We start from the raw sequence: 21,860 nt of genomic DNA on the forward strand, positions 1-21,860 counted from the left end.
TTAGGCTGTATGGTAATTTCACCCCAGGAACATTCAGTTAATTCTAAATACTGAAATTTAGCTGCCATGTTACAAAGTTTGTCTCTAGAGTTTAAGACACAGCCCATGAAGGCTATCTGCAGGAATGTGCATGCAGTGTCAGTCATCTTTATATTAAAAAATCTGTTTTCAAATTACAGACTGTAATACTGAATATCCATTAAAATCAAAAGCAATTATATGAATAATTGTCTAGAACTGAGGAGACTATAATTCTAATATATCGAATAAACGTTGCTAGCACTGCCCATCCCTTTCTGCCAACTTCCACCCAAAATGTAGTCTCCCTTGCTGCAAATGATGTCTATGGACCCTGTTTCTCATGAGGCATTGTGGGACAAATTAAAAGATAATAACAGGTTCAAAGTCCAGTTTCCATTATCCAACCCAAATTTATCTAACAATCATGTAAAATCTTATACATTAAGAATTAACCAACCATTTACTGTGGATTCACCTGTACTCATGGGAAGCCAAATTTTGCACATTTTGTGGCTGCTACACAACCAAACAATTATTCAATAAAAAACTTGGTATCAGTGCTTTTTGTCAGAGTTATATCGACAAATTTAGACACCAAAATTGTCTTTTTCCTGCAAAACAATGAAAATAATGTCATCACTGAAAATAAATAAATTTCACAGTATTTTCAAATGCCTGAGAAGACCATGTCCATAGTATGTCAATTTGGCCATTTCCATACAAGTCATCTATGACAAATTGGCCATGTCTATCCTACGCTGAGTTCGCCATATTCATATGTTTATCCTATGTTGCATTGTCTATGTACGTATATTTTATGTCCTTAAAAATGGCATATTCTGTATATGTTGATCGTATGTTGAAGTACTCTGGAACTTGTCATGGTAACAGTTTGAGTCTAAAGTAGTGTGGTGTATGCTGTACTAGTGATATAATTCACTGAATCTAACTTACATTTATTACAGAACACTTTCTAAAAAATTAAAATGTTGTACTCATACTCAATAGTCAAAAAACGTATTCAGCTACCATATTAAATTATGCAAGCAAAGCCTGGATGTTCTTTGTCTGGTATTAATAGTTCCTTCACTTTTCAATCTCAGCATGGGGTAAGACCATAAAAACCAGGTACATTCAAGCAACCACTAGGTACAAGTCCCCCTGAGTTTATATTAACTTTTGAATGTACTTGTCAATAAAGGCATACCAATGCTCAATTTCATTTGCCAAAATGACTGGATTGAAAAAAGGAACATTAAAATAAATTGAATTAGCAAATACAGACTCACACATTACTTAGCACACTAAATGACCAATGAAGTCTTAGTCACAAAAGGCCTGGCACTGAAGCTTTTCTTTTCTTTCTTCTTTGTTTCAATGTCAAAATGGCAGGTAATCAAATAAAACAACTCCATGTTAACCAGTTACTAAAACTGGTGTGGAGAAAATGTCAAATGCAACTGAAATGTTTCCTTGCTTGAAGCAAAATCTTTTTTCTATATTAATATTTTTATATTTTTTTTTGTTTCTAAAATCTGACTATTTATAAAAATGAATTGCATCTATTACTGCTCAATTTTTTTGAGCTACAATGTGCAATGGACTTCATCCATTATTAAAAAACTAAATAGAAAGTAACTGCTGATATAATGAAGCACATTACAAGGTCCTTTCCAGTCTTGAATATAATATCTTGAAAGAAACAACTCGGTGTTCTCTGAATTCATTATCCCTTTGTTACATAAAGACCCTCTTAATGTTTCATGGAAATAGACTCAACAGCACTTGCAAGAGACATTAGTGTGCTGACAACACTGACACACTAAAATTATTTTTCTGTGCATTTTTCTTTGTTCTTGATAAAATATCTTTTAATCTTGTGAAATATACAAACAAAATAGGTCTTCTTCTACAGTATTACATTAAGTATTTGTTTTCTTTCACTCTTTCTGTGTATCGAAGGGACCAGGTATATGTAGTACTACAAATTCAATTATTTTATTTCAAACTCAATGACAGCAATGGTCTCAGGGAGAGTAGGAATTTTATTTGATGTACTGTATATGCTCACTTATAAATAAGAGGCATAAAGCGCCAGTAGATCTGGGTCTGTGCAGTTTTTTAGGAGTAATCAGTAGAACAAGCAACACAGACCCTGATCTGCAGGTGAATTATGCTATTGCAGATCAGGGTCTTTGTTGCTTGCAGTTTGACTTGACTAATAAGTGAATATACATGGTACTTTATTTTAAGTCAATCAGAAAACACTATAAACAGCAAATATTGTTATTTGCAATATCTTTGTATAGAATTCTACTGCTCTGATTTAATAATGAAGTCCACATTACAATGAGCTAAGGCTTATCTGTGTTAATCCCCATAACATTTCTGAAAAATCAAAATGTTGCATTTTGTCTTGGCCTTTGTCTTGCCTTTCTACCAGATATATTTATAGCCTTTGTGTATGAAGTTCAATACCTACAAGCCTATCATGAGACAGGTGGTCTATTTGCAAGCTTAACGCCTGACAATACATAAAGAAATAAAGCCTATCCCAAGATGATCTTCTATCCCAAGATAATCTTTTAATCATGTGAGTACATTATATGATATACAAAAACATCCCAATGTATGAATATCAAAATAATCAGAACTGATTCCAAGGCAGGAGATTGAGATGGAAAGAAACTGGAAGAAGAAATGTATGCTTATCCAAAGACAATGTGGTCTTGTATGACCAGCCTTCTGCAAAATATAATGGTTTCTCAAGACAGGTGATCTGTCATAAGGTGATCTGCAATAACAGGTCATAACTCATTCAAATAAAAAATTCTGCATTGAAAATCTGGTCTCTTAACACGGGTTTTCTCTCTTAGAAGTAATCTCTTAAGACAGGTTTTACTGTATTATCACAGGCTAACCTTATGTGGGAGATTTTTCTGCACTGTACAGAATTTTTTGTTATAGTTTTGGATATGTGAGCAGATAATTCAAAAGTGCACATTTTTGTCCTGAACAAATTTAAAATTTCACAGTTCCTTTCAAATCCATGCATCTACTGCTTATACATGTATTTGTTTTCAAAATTCCTCTGCAAATAGAAAAAAAAGCTAAGCCAGGCAGACAAACTATGGAAAACAAGAGTGAAAATTATAAGCATTTCAATTTTTTGTGCTATTCCTACAATTTTCCATACTGATTTTTTCCACATGTCTTACATTGATGTGAACAAAAGTAAGGTATTTTAGTAAACTTTATGTGGTCACCCTGTTAATGAATGGGAAACAAACCTTAAACCTTTGGTTCATTACGGGAAGCAAATGAAACATTTCAGAGACAAATAAAGAATTTTTTCTATATATATCTGTACAAATGTTAATAGAAAGAGAAAAAAACTGACACAGAAACAGGGTATTGAACTCCACATATATTCTAAACCAATACTGCACAGTAATTCTAGTTTCAGGTGTTTGAACTGCTCATATTGATTAGGCTTCCTGCAGAATGCATGAACAATCATGCAACTGTATTTTTTGTGAATGTCATTTTCTGTTTTTATTTGTCTGCAATCTGAGTCCCATATTGATAAATACTTCAACTCAGGCCATTGTTGCAGGACATGGACCTACAATGTCTTACGAACTTGGCTTTTAATTTTAAAAAAAAAGGGGGGGGGATCTTCCCCACTCCACTCTAGACACATGGAGAGTTGCCCTCATCCACCTTCTGAGTCTGCTGCTTTCCTGCTGCATAAGAAATGGTCTTATAAGAGGGGAACCTCTGTACCAAATTTGGTTGCTATGGAAGCCATGCTGTTGGTAAGGAGCCATCCCTATCAACATTTTGGTAGAGCATCGTCTTCAGGAACATTCCTCTGATGAAAATTGGCCAAGCAGTTTTTATGAAGTAAAAAATAGCAACACTGACAGATTACATTAGATGTACAGCATGCTCGAGGTGGATTCATACCATAAGCTCACTTGGTCTCATAGCCAAGTAGGCTAAAAATTGATCACATGGGAATACAATTTTCGGGGGGTACATTACTGAATCCAAGAATTAGGAACAAAGTTATACCAATTTACACATGAACTGGGGGCTGTGTGGACCCCTGAAAAAAACAATCTCTGCATGGAGTGGAAACAATTTATGACACAAAGATAAGTACACTGGGTGGATGGGACGGACATCCTGGTTAACAGCATATGCCCCCTCTATAAAATATAATGGGAGTGGGGCCTAATAATGGGTTGGAGATGGAACACAATTACCTTGAGCATCCTGACTTCTCTCAGTGCAATTTTCTTTACCATCTTGTCATCATCACTCTCTAGGAACTTCTTAATGGCCACCAGTTGCCCAGTCTCTTTGTGCTTACATTTGAGAACCATTCCATAACTTCCCTCACCAACAAGGCCAAGGTTCTCATACTTCTCCATGGTTCTAAAGCAATGGAACCAATCAACCCCTAGGCCCTGTAAACAGTATGGAATGAGTTATGATCAGAATTATATGAAAAATTGTGTCTGATATATTAGATATTATTAAGCAATTCAAATACTTGAGTTTGAATCACAACTGACAGGCATTTGAAATAGTTTAAGCCAGAGAGGGATATAGAAAATTAAACTTAATACACGTATGATGAAAATCGAACTTAGTTATGTTGAAAATTTTACTTAATTCTTTTGGAAAAAAAACAACTTAGGTATGTGGAAATTTTTTAAAAAACTTCAAAATTCAACTTACACTTTGTTTTACATTCAGTTTTGTATTAATGTAACATTTTCAATGTGCAACAATAAATCCAATGGACCTACTTGGACTCTGAATGCAATGTTGTAACGCAATTCTTTCCATTGTTATTAAATTTTTGAATTGTGTAATTAACTTTTGTCCATGATTGAGGGTTGTGGAATTAATGCCTACTTGACTTTTGTCATGATTGAAAGAAGTAAACAAGATGTTCACTTGAATCTGAGTTCAAGACCTGACCCTGCTTACAAGTTAAACTAGATTTTTCCATTGGAAACCTATTATTTCACAGGTAAAGTGGAGTTTATATATAAAGAGGTTTGGTAAACAATTCTTCATTCCTGTTTTAAGATCAGTCTGTGGAATAATTTTTAGTTATGTTCAGATATAACTTGAGAGAAATTATATATGTACAAAAACATTCTGGATTATATCATCATGATACATCAAGACTATTGGAATTCATTCTGAACATTCTATACTTTTTGACTTGTGGTAGAAAATTAGGTATTATTTGAGATTTAATTCCAAAAAACTAAATTCCCCTTAAATTTCCACTTTGTAACTAAGAGAAATAAATTGTTTGTCGAATTTTACTTAAATTACTAGTTTCACTTCCATTCTGTTACATAGTTTAAGATCTTAAAGTTGTAACATAATACTTAAACTTGCTTTCTTTCTTCCCTTGATCTCTGTCTCACTGCCAGTTGAGTGTGGATCGTAGGATGTATGACTGGATGGAATGGTGATGGATGTACTTTGCAGTCATCTTACAAAATATTTTCAACACAGTATCAACAATATTCCTAAATTACAAATATGCATCCAATTGTAAAAAATATGGACCGTATCAAATATAGACAAAGCTGAATTCATCAGATAAATGTTAATACCTATGAAGATTTTGACCCAAGACTTTTAATACTTTGAAGACAGCATAACTAGCTCAAACCATGACATCTGCTGTGTTATGAATAATTAGAATAATGATTTAACATCATGCAGTAAGATGCATGAATGTATGCCATGTTTTATGGTTTGGATGCCATGATTGGGGTGGGAACTGTGAGAGGGAAAAGGACTGTAATTTCTGCCTTTACAATAAAAAAACCTGCATATATACAATAAAAGGTTGAATTTGAAATGCAGTCTTTGTATACACCTCATACTAATTTCATGTCATGCATAAATTTGTGGTAATCAGAAACATCTGAATACTTTGTATTTCAATTTCCATTACTGTAGTAGTCTAGTTATTATTAACACATGCAGATGTATCTTGTATCTTGATAGCACAACAAATTATATTCAGCCTGTATATGTTTACTATTTAAAACCATGTTATTTCCCTTCAAAACCCCTCCATAAAATCACATGAAGCATTTATAATAACAATCCACCATACATATGTATCTCAGTTCTTAGGGACAGATTATTCCTTCTGCTGTCTGGCTCCCTTTAGGCCACTTCTGAGTCAGTTCCCTCACCATTACAGAGTTTGGGAGAAACACCAGGTCCAAAATAGGCTGTGTCCCATGCAGCCTCTCCAAACTTAACAGCTTCCTATTCCTGGACAATCCTGATGGTCTGGGACACACATACGGGGGAAATAAATGGTAAACCTCATTTACTACCTTTACAGAGGGTCCGTACTTCTTCCTTCCACCATCACCTGACTGATAGGGTTAGACAAACGGGAACCTAACAGATGAGAAGCATGACAGGTTCTTCTGGAACTCCTCTGCATCCACAAAATCACCCATCTGTCATCCTGTCTTCACTCTTTTGGTGAGACAGGACCATCTCATCTACTTCCTAGAATGTGACTTCCTCACCTGAGGGTTCACTTGTGTCACTGCTCATGAAGGAGACAGGACTAGCCTGTTGAATCTCTCTCCCTTGAGAAAGGGCTTGGCAATTATTCCCATATGGCACCAAAGGCAGCAAACTGAGCTCCCCCGATAACAAGGTCAGAGTAAGTGGGGAAAATCTGTGATGTGCATGGTCTACTAATCTATGGAGCCATAGCAAGATTATCCATGATGGCATGGTAAAAAAAGGAGACATGGCTGACTCACCACTGGAGGGTTGAGTCCCCATGCCTCCGCAGAGGTTGAATAGGAACACCAAAAAGAGGAGTATCAACCCAATCTTTCACCCCAGACTGGTCCTCAAAACTTGAAGCCTGGAACCTATCAGGGACTGAACTAATCAAACATATCAGTAAAAAAGTCAATTCAAGTTTATGGTTTTTCAGTAGGATAAGACATTTTCTCCATGAAAGGCACAGAAAACTATTTTATAAGAGTTACCATACATACAACCCTATTTAGACTACTGTAATACAGTATGGGGTATTTCAAATGATAAAAGCATAGCTAAGCTGGCACATCTTCAAAAAAGAGCATTTGGGCTAACTTCAATCCAGAAAGAAAGCAAGGAAAATTCAGCTGGCATGTTAAAAATATTACCTATTAAAGACCTAATTCATTTGAGAAAAGCCAAATTACTGTACAGGATATCCAATAATAGTGCTCCTGAATATTTACAATCACTATTCCAGTATAGGCTACCAGGCAATACTCCCCACCTGCGATCCATGTCTACCAAACAGTAAAAAATTCCCAAACACAAAAAAAATTATTCAAAAAAATTTCCAATATTCTGGAACTTTGCACTGGAATAGTATTCCAGTTGAGATTAGAAATGCCTACTCTATTTCCTTCTTCCAGACCCAATATATCCACTGGCTTCAGAGATGCAGCTAAAATAAATTCCTTTGTATGACGGCCTCAAGGTAGATTAGTTCTTAGCTAATTGTGTTATCCTCTTTAAATAAAGTCATTATTATTATTATTAGTATTAGTATTAGTATTATTATTATAGAACCTCATAACTCGAAAACAAAATTTGAAAGTTTCATTCAGATATAAATCAATATATATTCCAAGATTTTTTTTTAAAGATATGTGCACATCTTGTATAATAAAGGATAAACATGAAGGACTGCAAAAATAGGAGGGGCCAGTTTAATACAACTTTAACAAAGTGTGAAATTATCAGAGCAACTCCAATAACTAATAGACTAGAACAGTAGCAAATAAAATAAAAAATATTCTGGCACAATATAATCAAAGTGTATACTAAAAATAAAGATTCTTAACATAAGAGAAGTCTGTAAAAAAAATTACAACATGAAAGGTCTGTAAGAAAATCACAACATGAGAGGTCTGTAAGAAAATTACAACACAACATGAGAGGTCTGTAACAGAATTACAACATGAGAGGTCTGTAACAAAATACAACAGCTTTTCTCAACTAATTACCATCAGCACCATCCCTATATCCAGTGCAACTCACTCTCTGCCCTTCTGGATGAAAGAGGGTGCTGCCCTTCATGAGACCCAAAGGACTCAGAGAATGTAAAACCCGAAAACTCCAAAGAAGACAAGGAAGGAACCTTTTACCTCACTTTACAGGTAAATTTATGCTCAGTAAGATGCCATAATACCTTATCCAATATTAGGCTGCAGAAAAGACAACCATATGTACTCTTGCAGCATGTGCAAGATTAGCAAGTGTAGGGGAGGGGGTCTTCGGAGGGGGTCCTGTGACCACACCCACCTACACAAAAATACTTCTATATAACAAAAGTAAAGGTATAGCATGGACTAAATCAATGCTAATATAATATTTTCAGTGAGAAGTCAAATCTCACTTTGGTGTTTTCAAGAGCTTAAATGCAAAATTAGAAGCAATACTCAGCTCAGTACAGAGAATACAAGATAATCAGGTTAACCAGGCCAAACGAAAATTTGGGATTACTAATGTAGCAAAACACCAGTGGGTTATGCTTGCTAATAAGAATGTAAAAAATCAAAGAATGCTATCCAAAATTAATACTAAAAAAAAAACCTGTGTTCAATAACTCATCACAATCATATAAAGGTCAAAAGTGGTGTGCAACCTGTTTACCATTGATAAAAATAGCACAATTCTTGATACAAGTAAAATGAATTAAATGATCTGTAATGAGCAATAAAATAGATGAGTCTGTACACTGCAAAAATTCCAGGACAAGGAAATTTAAACAAAAGAGTGCTGAAATTTACAGAGATACAACTCAATCAGAGTATACTCCTAAAGTGTATGAAGACAATGCATACATGAGAAACAGTATACTCATTTGCTGACATGTGAAGCAACAGCTAATTATCTTCAATGCATGTCATGTAGTGAAGAATTAACAGGGAGTACATACTGGCAAGAATGTATGGGGTGTTCCACAGGCAATCCAGTGTTCTGGTATCTTTTGGTTCACCGTAATAAGAAAATGGATTTTCATTATACAGATGGGGTATTTTCTTTCAAGAAAAGTATCAGCTATGCAATAGCAACAGGTATGATTTTACTGAGATTAAAATACTCAGTTTGCAACATATGACTTGAAGCTATGGCAATTTTCTGTTGATGCATTTTAAATCAGCCCTATAATGGTTATGACCTGAACAAAAATGAAGGTTAATGTGCATGGGCTATGCCATGGGATGGACCAGAGATACTTCTTGAAAGTCTCCTGTGGGAAGATGAATTCTCACCATAATATGATCATGGTTGTTTTCCATATAGAAACGGATAAGCTGCAATAGTGACAGGTTCTGTATTACTCAGATTAAAAGTTGAGGTTGCTGGAGAAAGGAATATATCAATGGGTTTCAAATTTTAAATAGACTGTCCCATAGTTTATCCTGCATCAAATTACACTGAAAGCAATGATATACAAAACTGAATAAAGCTATTTGAAAAATCCTGCATTACATTTTGTTATGAATGCCATGAAATGGCTGAGTCATTTTTCAAGATTTCATAGTCCACATTTTTCACTGCCTGTGGTGATTTGTCCAAATAATATTTGTTGTCTTACAACAATATTATAAACCAAAAAAATCTGAATAAATATTACCAGTATCTAAGTCAGTTTATTGCATTTTCAAGTGGGAACTCACTTACCACCTAAATAGTTAACCAACCTCAATTTTGTTGCTACGACTAATCGGCCTTCAAAATAAATTTCTGCTAAAATGAGAACTTTTCATGCTAAAATCAGTATTATCAAAGCTGTTGAATTTCTTACTTGTACACAATTCAAGACTGTGACTTGCCATGTTTTACAAGGCCCAGGAGGGTCCAAGACAACCATTATTTTGCATGACCTGCATATTTATTCATGTATGTGCTTCTATTTGCACACAGTCACTCAGAACAAAAAAATGTCAATCATTCCTGAAGTACTGAGACAGAAAGCTAATATTTGAGAATATTTCTCCAATGAAAGCCCTAAAAATAGATTCATTCTGTTTATCTTGACATAGCCATGTTTGTTTTAACCACTGTATTCTTGCTGGGATAAACTGGGCAAGACAAAGTTAGCATTACTTAATTTTGTTTACTTCATGAATTATTTACAAAAGATATATTACTTTTATGAAGATGTACACCAAATGATTAAGAAAGAAGAGTCCCATGATGTTACTCATGCTCAACTGGCATAAATGAATTTATAGAAATTCCAGAAGTCTGTTTCTTCTGGCCTTTTATTCTTTATAACACGTAAATATTAAAACCATCTCTGATATTCCTAAGAAACTCAAATATACTAATTTGGTAAGAAAAATATTTTCTAACATGAGAAACCAGTGCAAATGCTGTACAAGTTCTTTAACATGGCATTTTGACCTAAAATCTGATATCATGGAAATTATTGTAGAAAAAATAACTGAACTGATCTCAGACAATGTGAAAATATAACCACATGCAAAGTTGGGTCATAATTTAAATGGCAGAACTCATCTATTCTTCAGCTATATTAACAAACTGGGTCAGCTAAATATACATTCATGCTGTATATATACTCACTTTTACACTTTTAAGTCAACTCCAACTGCAAGCAACAAAACTCTTGATCTGCCATAGCATAATGCACTTACAGATCAGGGTCTATATTGTTTGTTCTACTGATTACTCCTAACAAACTGCACAGACCCAGATCTGCTGGTGCACTATATGATGACAGATCTGGGTCTGTGCAGTTTGCAATTGGACTTTTCTTGTAAGCAAATATAAGTACTATATATAGTACTTGTTTGTGTTATCATACTCACAAGTAAGGGCAGCTAAAAACCCAAGTAAAGACCTTTAACTTCAAAATCAATAATGGACTCCTATCAACTTGTTAATGCAACTTTATTGGCACAATTTTGGGCAAAATTCACTTGTGTATGTACAAGTCACTGTGTTCATTATTTTATTTTTTAAAGTTACATAAATGCAAGCTATGACCTCTGACTCAACTCCAAAGTTAATTAGGTCTGGTTTTTTAAACTCTGCACCATTTTCTTTCATTATATACTGCAGTAAGTATTTTAGTGAAAACCTCATGTGAATGCCATCATTCATTAAGACGAACAGTTATAAGTTTTTTAAATGGCCTCTATGGTACCATGTTGGAGGTCAATTTTTTAAATGGCCTCTATGGTACCATGTTGGACGTCAGATGAAAAATAATCTTCATTCAAAATCAAATACATAATGCTCAAGCATTTTAGTGAAAACATGATAATATGACCATCCATCCTGAAAATGTGGCCATGCAAAGAATTTCAGGATGGCTGTCAAAGTAATCATTTCAGAGGTTAGATCTGAATGATTTTAATACAGAAACAACTATGTGTTGCAAGAAAGAAATGTTTTTTAAAAAAAATTAAATCTCTATAAGCCTATCCATTGATGAGAAGTAGCTGTTACAAGAGTTTTCAAATTCTGAAAAGTCACACTGGAAATATTTTTATTTTGGACCAACTACATGTAGTGAGAAGTGTTCGAATGAAAACCCCATGACAATATGACCATACCATCACGAGAAGTACTGATTTTTAGGATGGCTAACACTAACCATCATAACTTTATTGTAGGACAAACAAGGTAATACAAGAAGTCTTTAAGTGAAAACCCAAATACCATCAGTTCAAGAAAAGTAGCATAAACAAAATTTATCTATAATATTTAGGAAATGTAAGCAAATAAGAACATTTATCCAAAACCTTAATGCAAATTTTCTGTTACTGCTACCTTCGCCACAAGGTTAAAGGTATGAATGAGCTTCAGAATAAACTGCCTTAGCCTCATAAAGATTTATATAAAGTATGAAGAAAATCCAACAATGAATTTAAGAAATATAAGCAAATGAAAAAATGAAATCCAAAACTTTAATACTGAAAAGTGTTTATAACTGTGGCCCTTATCCCAGAGTCAAAGGGGTTAGCACACTTGCCACATAATTAATAGTCTTAGCTTCATACCGATTCATTCATTCCAAGCATGATAAGAATCCAATAAAAGAATGTGAAAATATATCAAAATGAAAAACTTTAAACCAAAATCTTAACTAATTGTTTATAATACCAATACTGTTGATTGTGCTGATTCTGCCAGAAGAGTGACTGCTATGTCCCACTTCCTGCTGTGGGTTCAACAAAAACCAGATGAAGTTAGTTTTGCTCCATGCTCATTTTCATTAATTTAATAAGAATATATTTATTAAAATTATTATTCCAAAGTGAATGATTCAAAATAGACTATCATACATATAGTTTGTGAATACAATTTATCTCACAAAAATGCTCACTTTGCTCAATTGCTGAAACTTCAATGACACTATAATATCAAGGTTACAGCAGTATAAAATTTGTTCCTTTAATCCAAATATTTTTGTTTCACATCTGAAGTAATCATAATACAATATTAATATAAGTACAACCAAATGCACTGGCTAACACTTTGTAATTCTATTCAATGTTTGTTTCTGCATGAAACTTTCTCATACAAACATATTTAACAGCATTATCCTGTTGTATCTGAGACTTGCATAATCACAATTAGAGAGAAGCTTATGTAAATTGTCACCTTAGAATGATCTGAGTGTTCACAATCCTCAGTCACACTTTGCTTGATCAGTTCTACAAATATTGACAGTGCTGAACAAATGACAAAGTGATCGATGCCAATCTAGCATCGATATTTATACCAAAACAGCCCTGCATAAAAGATCTGCACACAGCTGAGGGCATATTTTACACAATAGATATAATAGATAACATCTAAGTATTATATTCTAGTCTACCCAGACAGTACTGGACCTAGTTATTAATCTATTTGTCATTTCCCCATCTGAACTGAACAGCATGATTTCAATATTTATAGACATAGAAACCTTTCTTCCTTTTACAATATAGTCATCAATTATGGCAAATAAACTTTCTTGGCCACATAATTTTTTAATTATTTTAAAATTAGACTTTTATTGATAAAGCACCCTCAGAGCATAATGACAGAAAACATTCAACTCTAAAATGAGATTTTTCTGTGTACCTGTCATATTTCATGTCTGTAGCATAGCTTATAAATTTCTATTTATCAGACAGCCCTGATAACTAAGTGGTTAGCATTTTGGACTCGCAACGAGCAGAGTTCAGGTTTGCATTCCAATGACTGGGCAGTTTATTCTACTTGCCAGGGCAGGATATCGGTAATAATAATATTAATAACACACCAGCAAGATACTTACGGTCCTCTTCGGACAATCGTATACTCATTATTCCCACTATGAAAACAAAGTCATGTGGACAGCATTCTTTTGCATACCAGGGCCCAGTAACGTGGAATGAATTGCCCACTGAACTTAGACACAAAGACACAGTGATCCCATTCAAGAGTGCTCTTAAAACTCACTTATTTCGACTGCAAGAACAAACTTAATGACCTAATAATGTTTCCTACCTTAAATATTTTAGCATGTTTTTTTATATTTTCTAATTTCATGGTATTTGTTTTTGTAATCATATCATTATATGTTTTTTATGTTATAGGTGTTGTCTAATTTTGTAAAGTGCTTAGAGCTTCTAAAGATTAGGCACTATACAAAGTCCTCATTATTATTATTATTATAATAATAATAATAATAATAATAATAACACTTTGTTTTATGAGGGTAACTCAGTATAACATTCTATTCTCCACTAAGGTCCTCAAGATACATGAAGTATAAAAGACCATAGTATTTATGATATGCAGAACAAAATTTGGAGAGCATGTATACCAATATTTCAATATTTACAATGACAAATGCCCTTCAAGATAATGATTATACAATTTTGTTTTAATACATGTAGATTTATTTCTGATCTAATGGCTATGGGGAGTTCATTCCATAAAATAGCACCAGAGTAAGTAAATGGGTTTTTTAAATATAGTCCAAAAGAGGAAGAATGAATACACTGTAAAATAATTTTCAATAGTTTCACGGTACATAACTGTGTTTCCTCTAAAGATAAATTCTTGAGCTTACAACAGAGCAAACATGTTTCACTTGCTGGGACCAGTCTAGATTCTTATCAACATGTTTCACTTGCTGGGACCAGTCTAGATTCTTATCAACATGAACTCCCAAAGTTCCTGTGTTGACATTTTCAATTAAATTATGTTCAATATAAGCTCAACATTTGGATTTTTGTTCACTAATAATTATTGACTAGTTCCATGCAACCAGCAATAACTGCAGGGTCTTAAAAAGACCCTCCTCCTTTTCCAATGACCTCGAGATGCTGATGTTAAATCATAAATCTGTACAGCTGTATTTAACACAATTTCATTCTATTATCTGAATCAACCTGGCTCATCTGTGGGGGTCCTGAGTGGCTGAGTGGTCTAAAGCACTCTTCGTTACAGATCACTGACATCTCACCTCTGTCTGCGTGGGTTCGAGTCTCGGATCTGGCTAAAGTGGATATGTGAGAAAGCTTGCCAGTAGCTTCTCGTGGATCGGTGGTTCTTTCCGGGGGTTTTCCCAGGTTCATCCTCCACCATTAATACTGGCCGCCATGTATAGCCTATCTTGTGCTAAAAAATGGCATTAAACCCTACAACAACAACAACTGGCTCATCTCTAAAATTATTTAAAATTATAGGGAACTCCCAAATTGTCCAATTAGGTCATGCCAAATCATAAGTTTCAGAGCAATGAATAGTGAGCAAAAACTGGTACATAGTCAAAGCAGAAAGGTAATGTAATAAAGCAAGTTCAATTATGAACAGAAACATGAGTGATTTATGTTATATGTAAAACAAGTAAAACACAGAAAATAGTACATCATAAATACTAAGCATATTTAACAGTATAATAGTAGTAGGACGGGATAAACTGTATAAAAGTCAACAGGAAAAGTGAACTTGCCCTGGGAAAATTTCATCTTTCCCCAAAATATGACAACACAGTATCTCAGTGAAAGTTTAAAATAAAAAAAATATTTAATTTCTTCCTTAAACTGTTATATTTTGAAAAATAAAAAGCTCATTTTGTTTACTTTTATCTTTTTGGGCACATTTATAACTTATGCCAATAACTGAAGTTACCTAACATTATAGATCTAATAGTACATATAGATAGATAGAAAATAACTACATCAACAACAGGATTATTTTAGGAGACCTAGGAGTGGTGTTTCAAATTATGGTATGGACTTTAATTTGATCATGGTCCAATTACAACAGAAACATAATGAACTGCATGCAATAAATTAACAACCAAAGTGGAAGCTGAACAGAGCTTTCAAGAAATGAATTTACTTTGGCTAAGATACACCATTTCTTCCTTAGACCATGAGCACAACAGCTATTATTGTATAGCTGTCATTTCACAGACAATGCTCAACCCAAACAATGTAACTGTTCTTATCACAATTAACTAACCCTAACCCTAAAGAGACAAAATACAATGCAAGATAACAGCCTAATGTCTGCTAATAATAGCTCTGAAATCTGAGACACAGAAAAACCAATGTGCTTTGCATGATGACATTCAAAATACACAAAGGCCAAAAACTTCCACATTAACCTCCACAATTTCTGACAATGCTTCTGAATATTTGATATAAATATGTCACAACATGCACAGATCGGTTGATCAATTTGAACCAAAACTGGTTCCCTTGCCATTATTAGCAATCTTGTACAAAACATGTTCCCTCCTCATATATGCTTTAACAAACATCATACTGCATAAAAACAAATATTTATGAAAGGTGATTTACTTAAATCATCTTGGTACTCAGGGTCATCTAGAAATGAAAATGTGCAGAGGGGAATTCCCCTATGTTAGAAAAATACACATCTGGGGGAAATTAAATTAAGAAAACAGGTAAGACTTGGAAATACATCTTACCAACCCTGGAGCTAATTATGGGCAGACTGTGTTTTGATGCATGTACCACACTGATCTTTTGCCATTTAAAAAAAAACAACATGCACAATAAGCAATGTATGTGAAATCAATTTACATGTTTGTTTTTGTGGGTTTTTTTGTTCAATGGTACAGGCCTGCTTTCACATTCCTTCCTGTATTTTTTTTTTTTTGAATTTGGTTTGTATTTCTTAACAATATTTTTTATTATTCTTCTTGGGGAAAGCCACAAAATCATGCCATGCCATTAATTCAATTTTTATGCAGAAATGCAGCTTGAACATGAAGCTTTCTGAAGCAACATTATAGTTAAACTGAGTCACAATTCAATATGCATTATTAAGTGAAATAAATAAACTATCTGGCAAAATGCAGTCCTTTCTTTGACTTACTTGCCTTTGGGCAGAATGATGTAGTCAAACATGTAAATAATAACAGCAAGTACTTTCCTCTTTCACATGAAGCCAGTGACACAGCACTTGTATTGAAATCAGTTATATCAAGGTTTGACATTACAAATTGGTAAAAATATACTGCGTAAATCCCAGATAATCCCTCATGAAAAAAATTTATGTCTCTGTCAGTACATTATCTGCACTAAATGTCTAGCATACATGTAGATTCTATTTACAATCAGAAAAAAAACCTTCAAATGAATGAATGCAAGTTTTCAGCACAACAAAACAATGTACATAACTGTTTCTAATCCAGATAACACCTCATTCATGCCTTTGAGAATGATGAGCTTCGATCTATTATCACTTGTGGCATGAGGATGGCAAAACGATTCAAAATTTACTGTTAATGGTGTTCACTTCAAGTACAAGGTGCATGTTCCCAAGGTACCAACTCAAGTATTTTCCTGAGAACAAAATCTATACAAACTACTTTCAGTAAATTCTTGTGCAAAAGCTATTTCTGCACACTCTGTTCCATGGGAAGGGTTATACACATGGTTTGAGTATATTAAGACAAACTTTATTCCAGAAATTTGTCTTAAATTATGAAAATAAAACTTTTGAAAAGTACAGCAAAATAAATTAACTTCAAAGAATAAATGCAGAAAATGATAATAAATAACTGAAAATGTATATCATGTCCTAAGTACAGCCAACAAGATTTCCTATCAGAAGTTCATCAATCAGAAAATAAATTTTCCATTTGTTTTCTTTTATTCTTTCTGTGGTATTTTTCTAGGGTGTCTGAGAATGAGTCATCAGTCTGGGCAAAATATGGTAAATTGGGAATAAAATTTTCTGAATAAAATTTTCTGACTTGGGATTAAACTGTTTGGTCCCATGACCACTAACCCTGCACTTTTTTGTATAACACTTGTTTGCACACTGCACGTTATGATCGAGATACAAATATAGCATGTGTATTAAACTGTAATCCAACCTAGGAGAAGACAGACTGAATATATGGGATAAAACAACATGGAAGTTAGAATAGAAATCTGTTTAACAAAACAATGTGTCAGTATTTGGAAGAATACATTGATCATGATGTTTTAATGGCCTGAAAGATTTTATATAAGCTGTGAACATTTTTTGAAATTGTTTGATACTAGTATTTCAAGTATAATTAATTGTTTGCAAAATATAATAGCTTATATATACAACATGTCTGAATTTAACACCTGCTAGAATACCTTCACAGCCGTAACAATTAAAATGTGAGCACCCAATAATAATTTTAAAAAAGTCAGGTGGTATCAAATTAGTTTGCCACGAGTGATTTATTACTGAGTGGATTGTTCACCCACACTAGCTGATTTCTGTTTGCAAGCCCTTTTTACTGTCACTTACCAACTCGTATGGAAATTATATCCTTATTTGAAAGTGTGGAGGTTTCAACGCCTATTTTATCACATCCCGTCCGCCTCAAATGAAGGTTTATGAACATGACTAGACGCAGTCACCTTGCCAAGTCTGGCTTGACATTGCTATTTAGGTAAACATTTCATTCAGCTGTGTATCAAATAAATCAAATGTGCGTATCTATACAGCAGAGCCCAGTACAAGGGATTTTCCAGTGGCTTACAAACTTCCAAAAATACCCGCCATACAGACGTCACCATCAGCAGCCATATAAAAACCGGTGTCTAAGTAGAAAGAAATAAAGAAACTAAAGGTTTTTATGAAGCACGTTTTCACGAGTATTCTTATGCATTACCCTGGGCTTGCCAAAACATTGATTGGGTGATTCGATACGATTACAACAAAGGTGTGATTTACTCCCATTCAAACTGCTCAATGGATCTTGTTTCTACGGACAACAAACACAAATTTGCGTGACTGATTATCCAACTTCAATAGCTTGATAATTTGAAGCAATACATGTAATACAAATATTAAAAATAAATTTACTAGAATATTACACAAATATTTATAGACATTTTAAGTGGTTGCAGGAAATAATAATTTTTTAATTTATCGAAAAGCATTGAATAATGTTTGAAAATGCACGGGAGGTAAATAACAAATGGTAACAGCGGATAACGGTTTATCCTAAATCACGTAATTACGTATTTGTCAAAACTGAAGGTCAAAGGTGATGTATACTGATCAGTTAATATTTCTTTTTAAAATCAAAACAAGATCAGTAAAAATAATTATAAAAAAAAACAACAACAACACTATGGCATTTGAATTACATAGAGATATAACTCTCACCAAATACTTGTCATACCAGCAGTCACATTACCGTACTGTACACGAGATGTATATTATTTACAAAGAGGTTGAACATATCTTTATAGTCATATAAATTATCAATGTATACCGATTTAATGTATATTGCCTGTGTTTGCTAGTTTTACTGAAAAGTGGAGAAATGTAGTTAAACCTTTAAGTTGATGGAAAATTCACGTAAATCAGTGATATACCAAAAATTGTTTGTTAGGCCTAATATAGGAATGTAACTTATAATGGTATATTCCATGCGGTTGAACAAATGCATTCATGTTATTTTGAATTAAAAACTTTTTACCTACCAAATTTTTTCACTTTTAAAAAGAAGTAACAACCCATACTTGGGGGATGAGACTGATCCCAATTGATTTCATTTTATGATTTGTTTGTTGTTTTTATGGGTTTTTCTTTGTTTGTTTGTCTTATAAATAAAGAAAATTGAGTCAAAAATGTACTAAAGGACTGACCATTTAATTTTGGGAAGGGTCGAAGCCGGGAATTTGTTTTTGAACCAGTTTTTTTCTTTCCTTTCTTTTATCACAGTATCATGGGGTGGAATGATAACACCTGGGAAAATTAAAGAAATGTTTGTCTCCCCAAAATAAATAACTTCAAAATGATATCATTGCACTGATCTGTCAAAAAAGAACTTAACATATCCATTTTGTCACTTTAATTTTAAATTTTAGCACCTTCATTTCCTGATACCTTAAATAATAAATAGAGCCTTTGTGCATTTTTGTAACAAGAAAATTCATATTTCTCATCAAAATTTTTCAGATGTATAAATTTCTATGTTTAATTTTAAAAATTTAAAAGAAAACTGTATTTGCATGTCATTTACTGTTTTTTTTCCTTTTTTAATCTGCTATTACAGTTGTCATTGTAATGTTTTCTGATGTGTATTGTTTCAATGCAAATATGTACTATGCACCTTTGTGCTAAAATAAGAGGCATTTTTGTTGTCATGTAGGTAAAATAGCTCATACAGAGTTATTATTTTTACATTACTCACATTAACATGTATCTTTCTTGCATCTTTCTTTATAGTCTTCCTTTGATTTCAACTACTAAGACTGGGGACATAATTTTAATATTAATAGGGAGTCAATAGGTTTAGATACCAATCTCTGTAACACAGGTCTCAAACTCAGTGGCGTCACTTGGGTTGGTGTCACCCAGTGCGGTAGCTCATGGTGTCACCCCCATGGTCCTCCTTCCATAACAGACAATACAGAATTCTTAGTAATGTCATTTTGGTGTCACCCCCTCTGATGGTGTCACCCGGTGCAGTCCGCACCCCCCGCACCCCCCTAGCAACACCACTGCTGTGCCTGCTAGTCATGTATTTAACTATGATCGGTTATCCGCTTATGAAATCCGACTAGACCGAGCAGTGTGTGCTCTGTAAAATTTGCAGTTTTTCATTTTGGTGTCACCCCTCTGAGATGGTGTCACCCGGTGCGGTCCGCACCCCCCTAGCGACACCACTGCTCAAACTAAACTAAGGAAGATAAAAATCAAAGAGTCAAGCTATATGACAATACCACAATACAATAGTATATGAGACATTTTCAGCTGATAAAAAAAACTCATGTTTTCTTTTTGTTTGTATGATTTAGGTATGAAGTGTTTCCAAAACAATAAACAACCTGTCACTTTTTATTTTCTTTTGCCAGTTTTTGTCTCTAACCAGAGAAAGTATTTTGTCAGCATTATAAAATGTTTGCACACCCAACAGACTACTATCATTTGCATTTTCTTCCACAAATTACAATTATGATTAAAGGTATTACAGTGTGGAGGCAGTTTAACAAGTTTATCCTTTAGGTGGCACTCTGCAGTTTTGCATTAAACAAGTTTATGCTTCAATATTCAACTACAAACTTTTCTTTACACTGCCTTTTCATAAGTAAAAAGTAATGAGCATGAAGATTAATTAACTTTGAATATGTATGCAAAAATTTGCTTACTAGTCTCTCAGCATAAGTATTATACTCTCTCAAACTTTATGTTGTTATTTAAAGCTTTTATCAATCAGGTTCTTCTTAGAGTCATTTTCTTTACATATTCTTTACTTGGAAATCATATTTGCAAGAGCACTGGAACAAGGGTGGCATGGGTGATAAGTGATGCCCCAATACTTTCTCCAATTTTAAACTCTATTTCATATATAATGACATACTTCTTAAACTACAAGGGTACAAATTGAAAAGATTCTCAAACTGCACCAGAAAGTACAACTGGTACCTTGACTTTTCACATTTTTCTTGGATACACCTAGATTCCTGGTAGCTTGGTCAGGAAGGATAACCCTCTCCCATATCCTCCATCTTCTCTGTACTTCACACCAGTGGATCTACCTGCCGAATCATTTTCTTCACCCCAAATATCCATAATCCTTTTCTACATATCCTTCTGAGTCCCAGGCTAGTTTAATTACTATGTATCCTCATAGAACTTACATCCATCCATCCATCTTTTTAAAAAATTTGTTTCTGTCTTTTTCTAAACTTTCTGATAGATACATTTGTGTCATATTAATCAACAAGTGTGCAAGAGTTATTTCCCTTCCAACAGATTCCAGAGACAGGGTGATGTTATATTGTTATACAGGAATTAAGTATTCCTGAATTACTCCTGAATACAATTTTATCATTAATGAATTAAACTTAATATGTATCTTATACTAATTTTATTCAATATTTTTTTCTTTTTGTGCTTGTATATATATATATATATATATATATATATATATATATATATATATATATATATATATATATATACGCATATCTTGAGCTGAGACGCATCAGCTCAATTCACAAATATTTTTCAGTTGATGCCACTAAAACACTTGTGTGTTCATTAGTACTTTCAAGACTGGACTATTGTAACTCAATTCTGTCTGGTTCATCTCAATATCTGCTCCAGAAACTTCAAAAAGTTCAAAAGACACAGCTGATCGGATCATACTTAGAGTACCACGATCAGAGCACACCTCCCCACTGCTCTGCACCCTACACTGGCTATCCATTTGATCCAGAATCAAGCACAAAATTTGTTCTCTGTGCTACATTTCACTGTCGGACTCTAGT

At 33.7% G+C, this 21,860-nt stretch overlaps 1 protein-coding gene across 3 annotated transcripts in view; it reads right to left on the bottom strand.

Moving 5' to 3' along the window:
• The window catches only part of LOC149805959 (uncharacterized), a 125,576-nt gene extending 107,247 nt beyond the window's left edge, over positions 1–18,329 (bottom strand). For 2 of the 3 annotated variants that reach the window (XM_089950751.1, XM_089950749.1), the window contains exons 1-2: positions 18,245–18,329; positions 4,293–4,496 (exon numbers count right to left, since the gene is read on the bottom strand). In XM_089950751.1, coding sequence (XP_089806877.1) covers positions 4,293–4,460 — 168 coding nt within the window. In that variant the 5' untranslated portion in view covers positions 4,461–4,496; positions 18,245–18,329. Of the gene's footprint in view, positions 1–4,292; positions 4,497–17,877; positions 18,174–18,244 lie in introns of those variants that run through there. The other variant, XM_089950750.1, reaches the window with a different exon arrangement.
• Positions 18,330–21,860: the final 3,531 nt, after the last annotated feature.

Source organism: Sinohyriopsis cumingii, chromosome 2 (genome assembly GCF_028554795.1).
Source record: "Sinohyriopsis cumingii isolate HCF-2022 chromosome 2, ASM2855479v2, whole genome shotgun sequence".
Lineage (NCBI taxonomy): Eukaryota > Metazoa > Mollusca > Bivalvia > Unionida > Unionidae > Sinohyriopsis > Sinohyriopsis cumingii.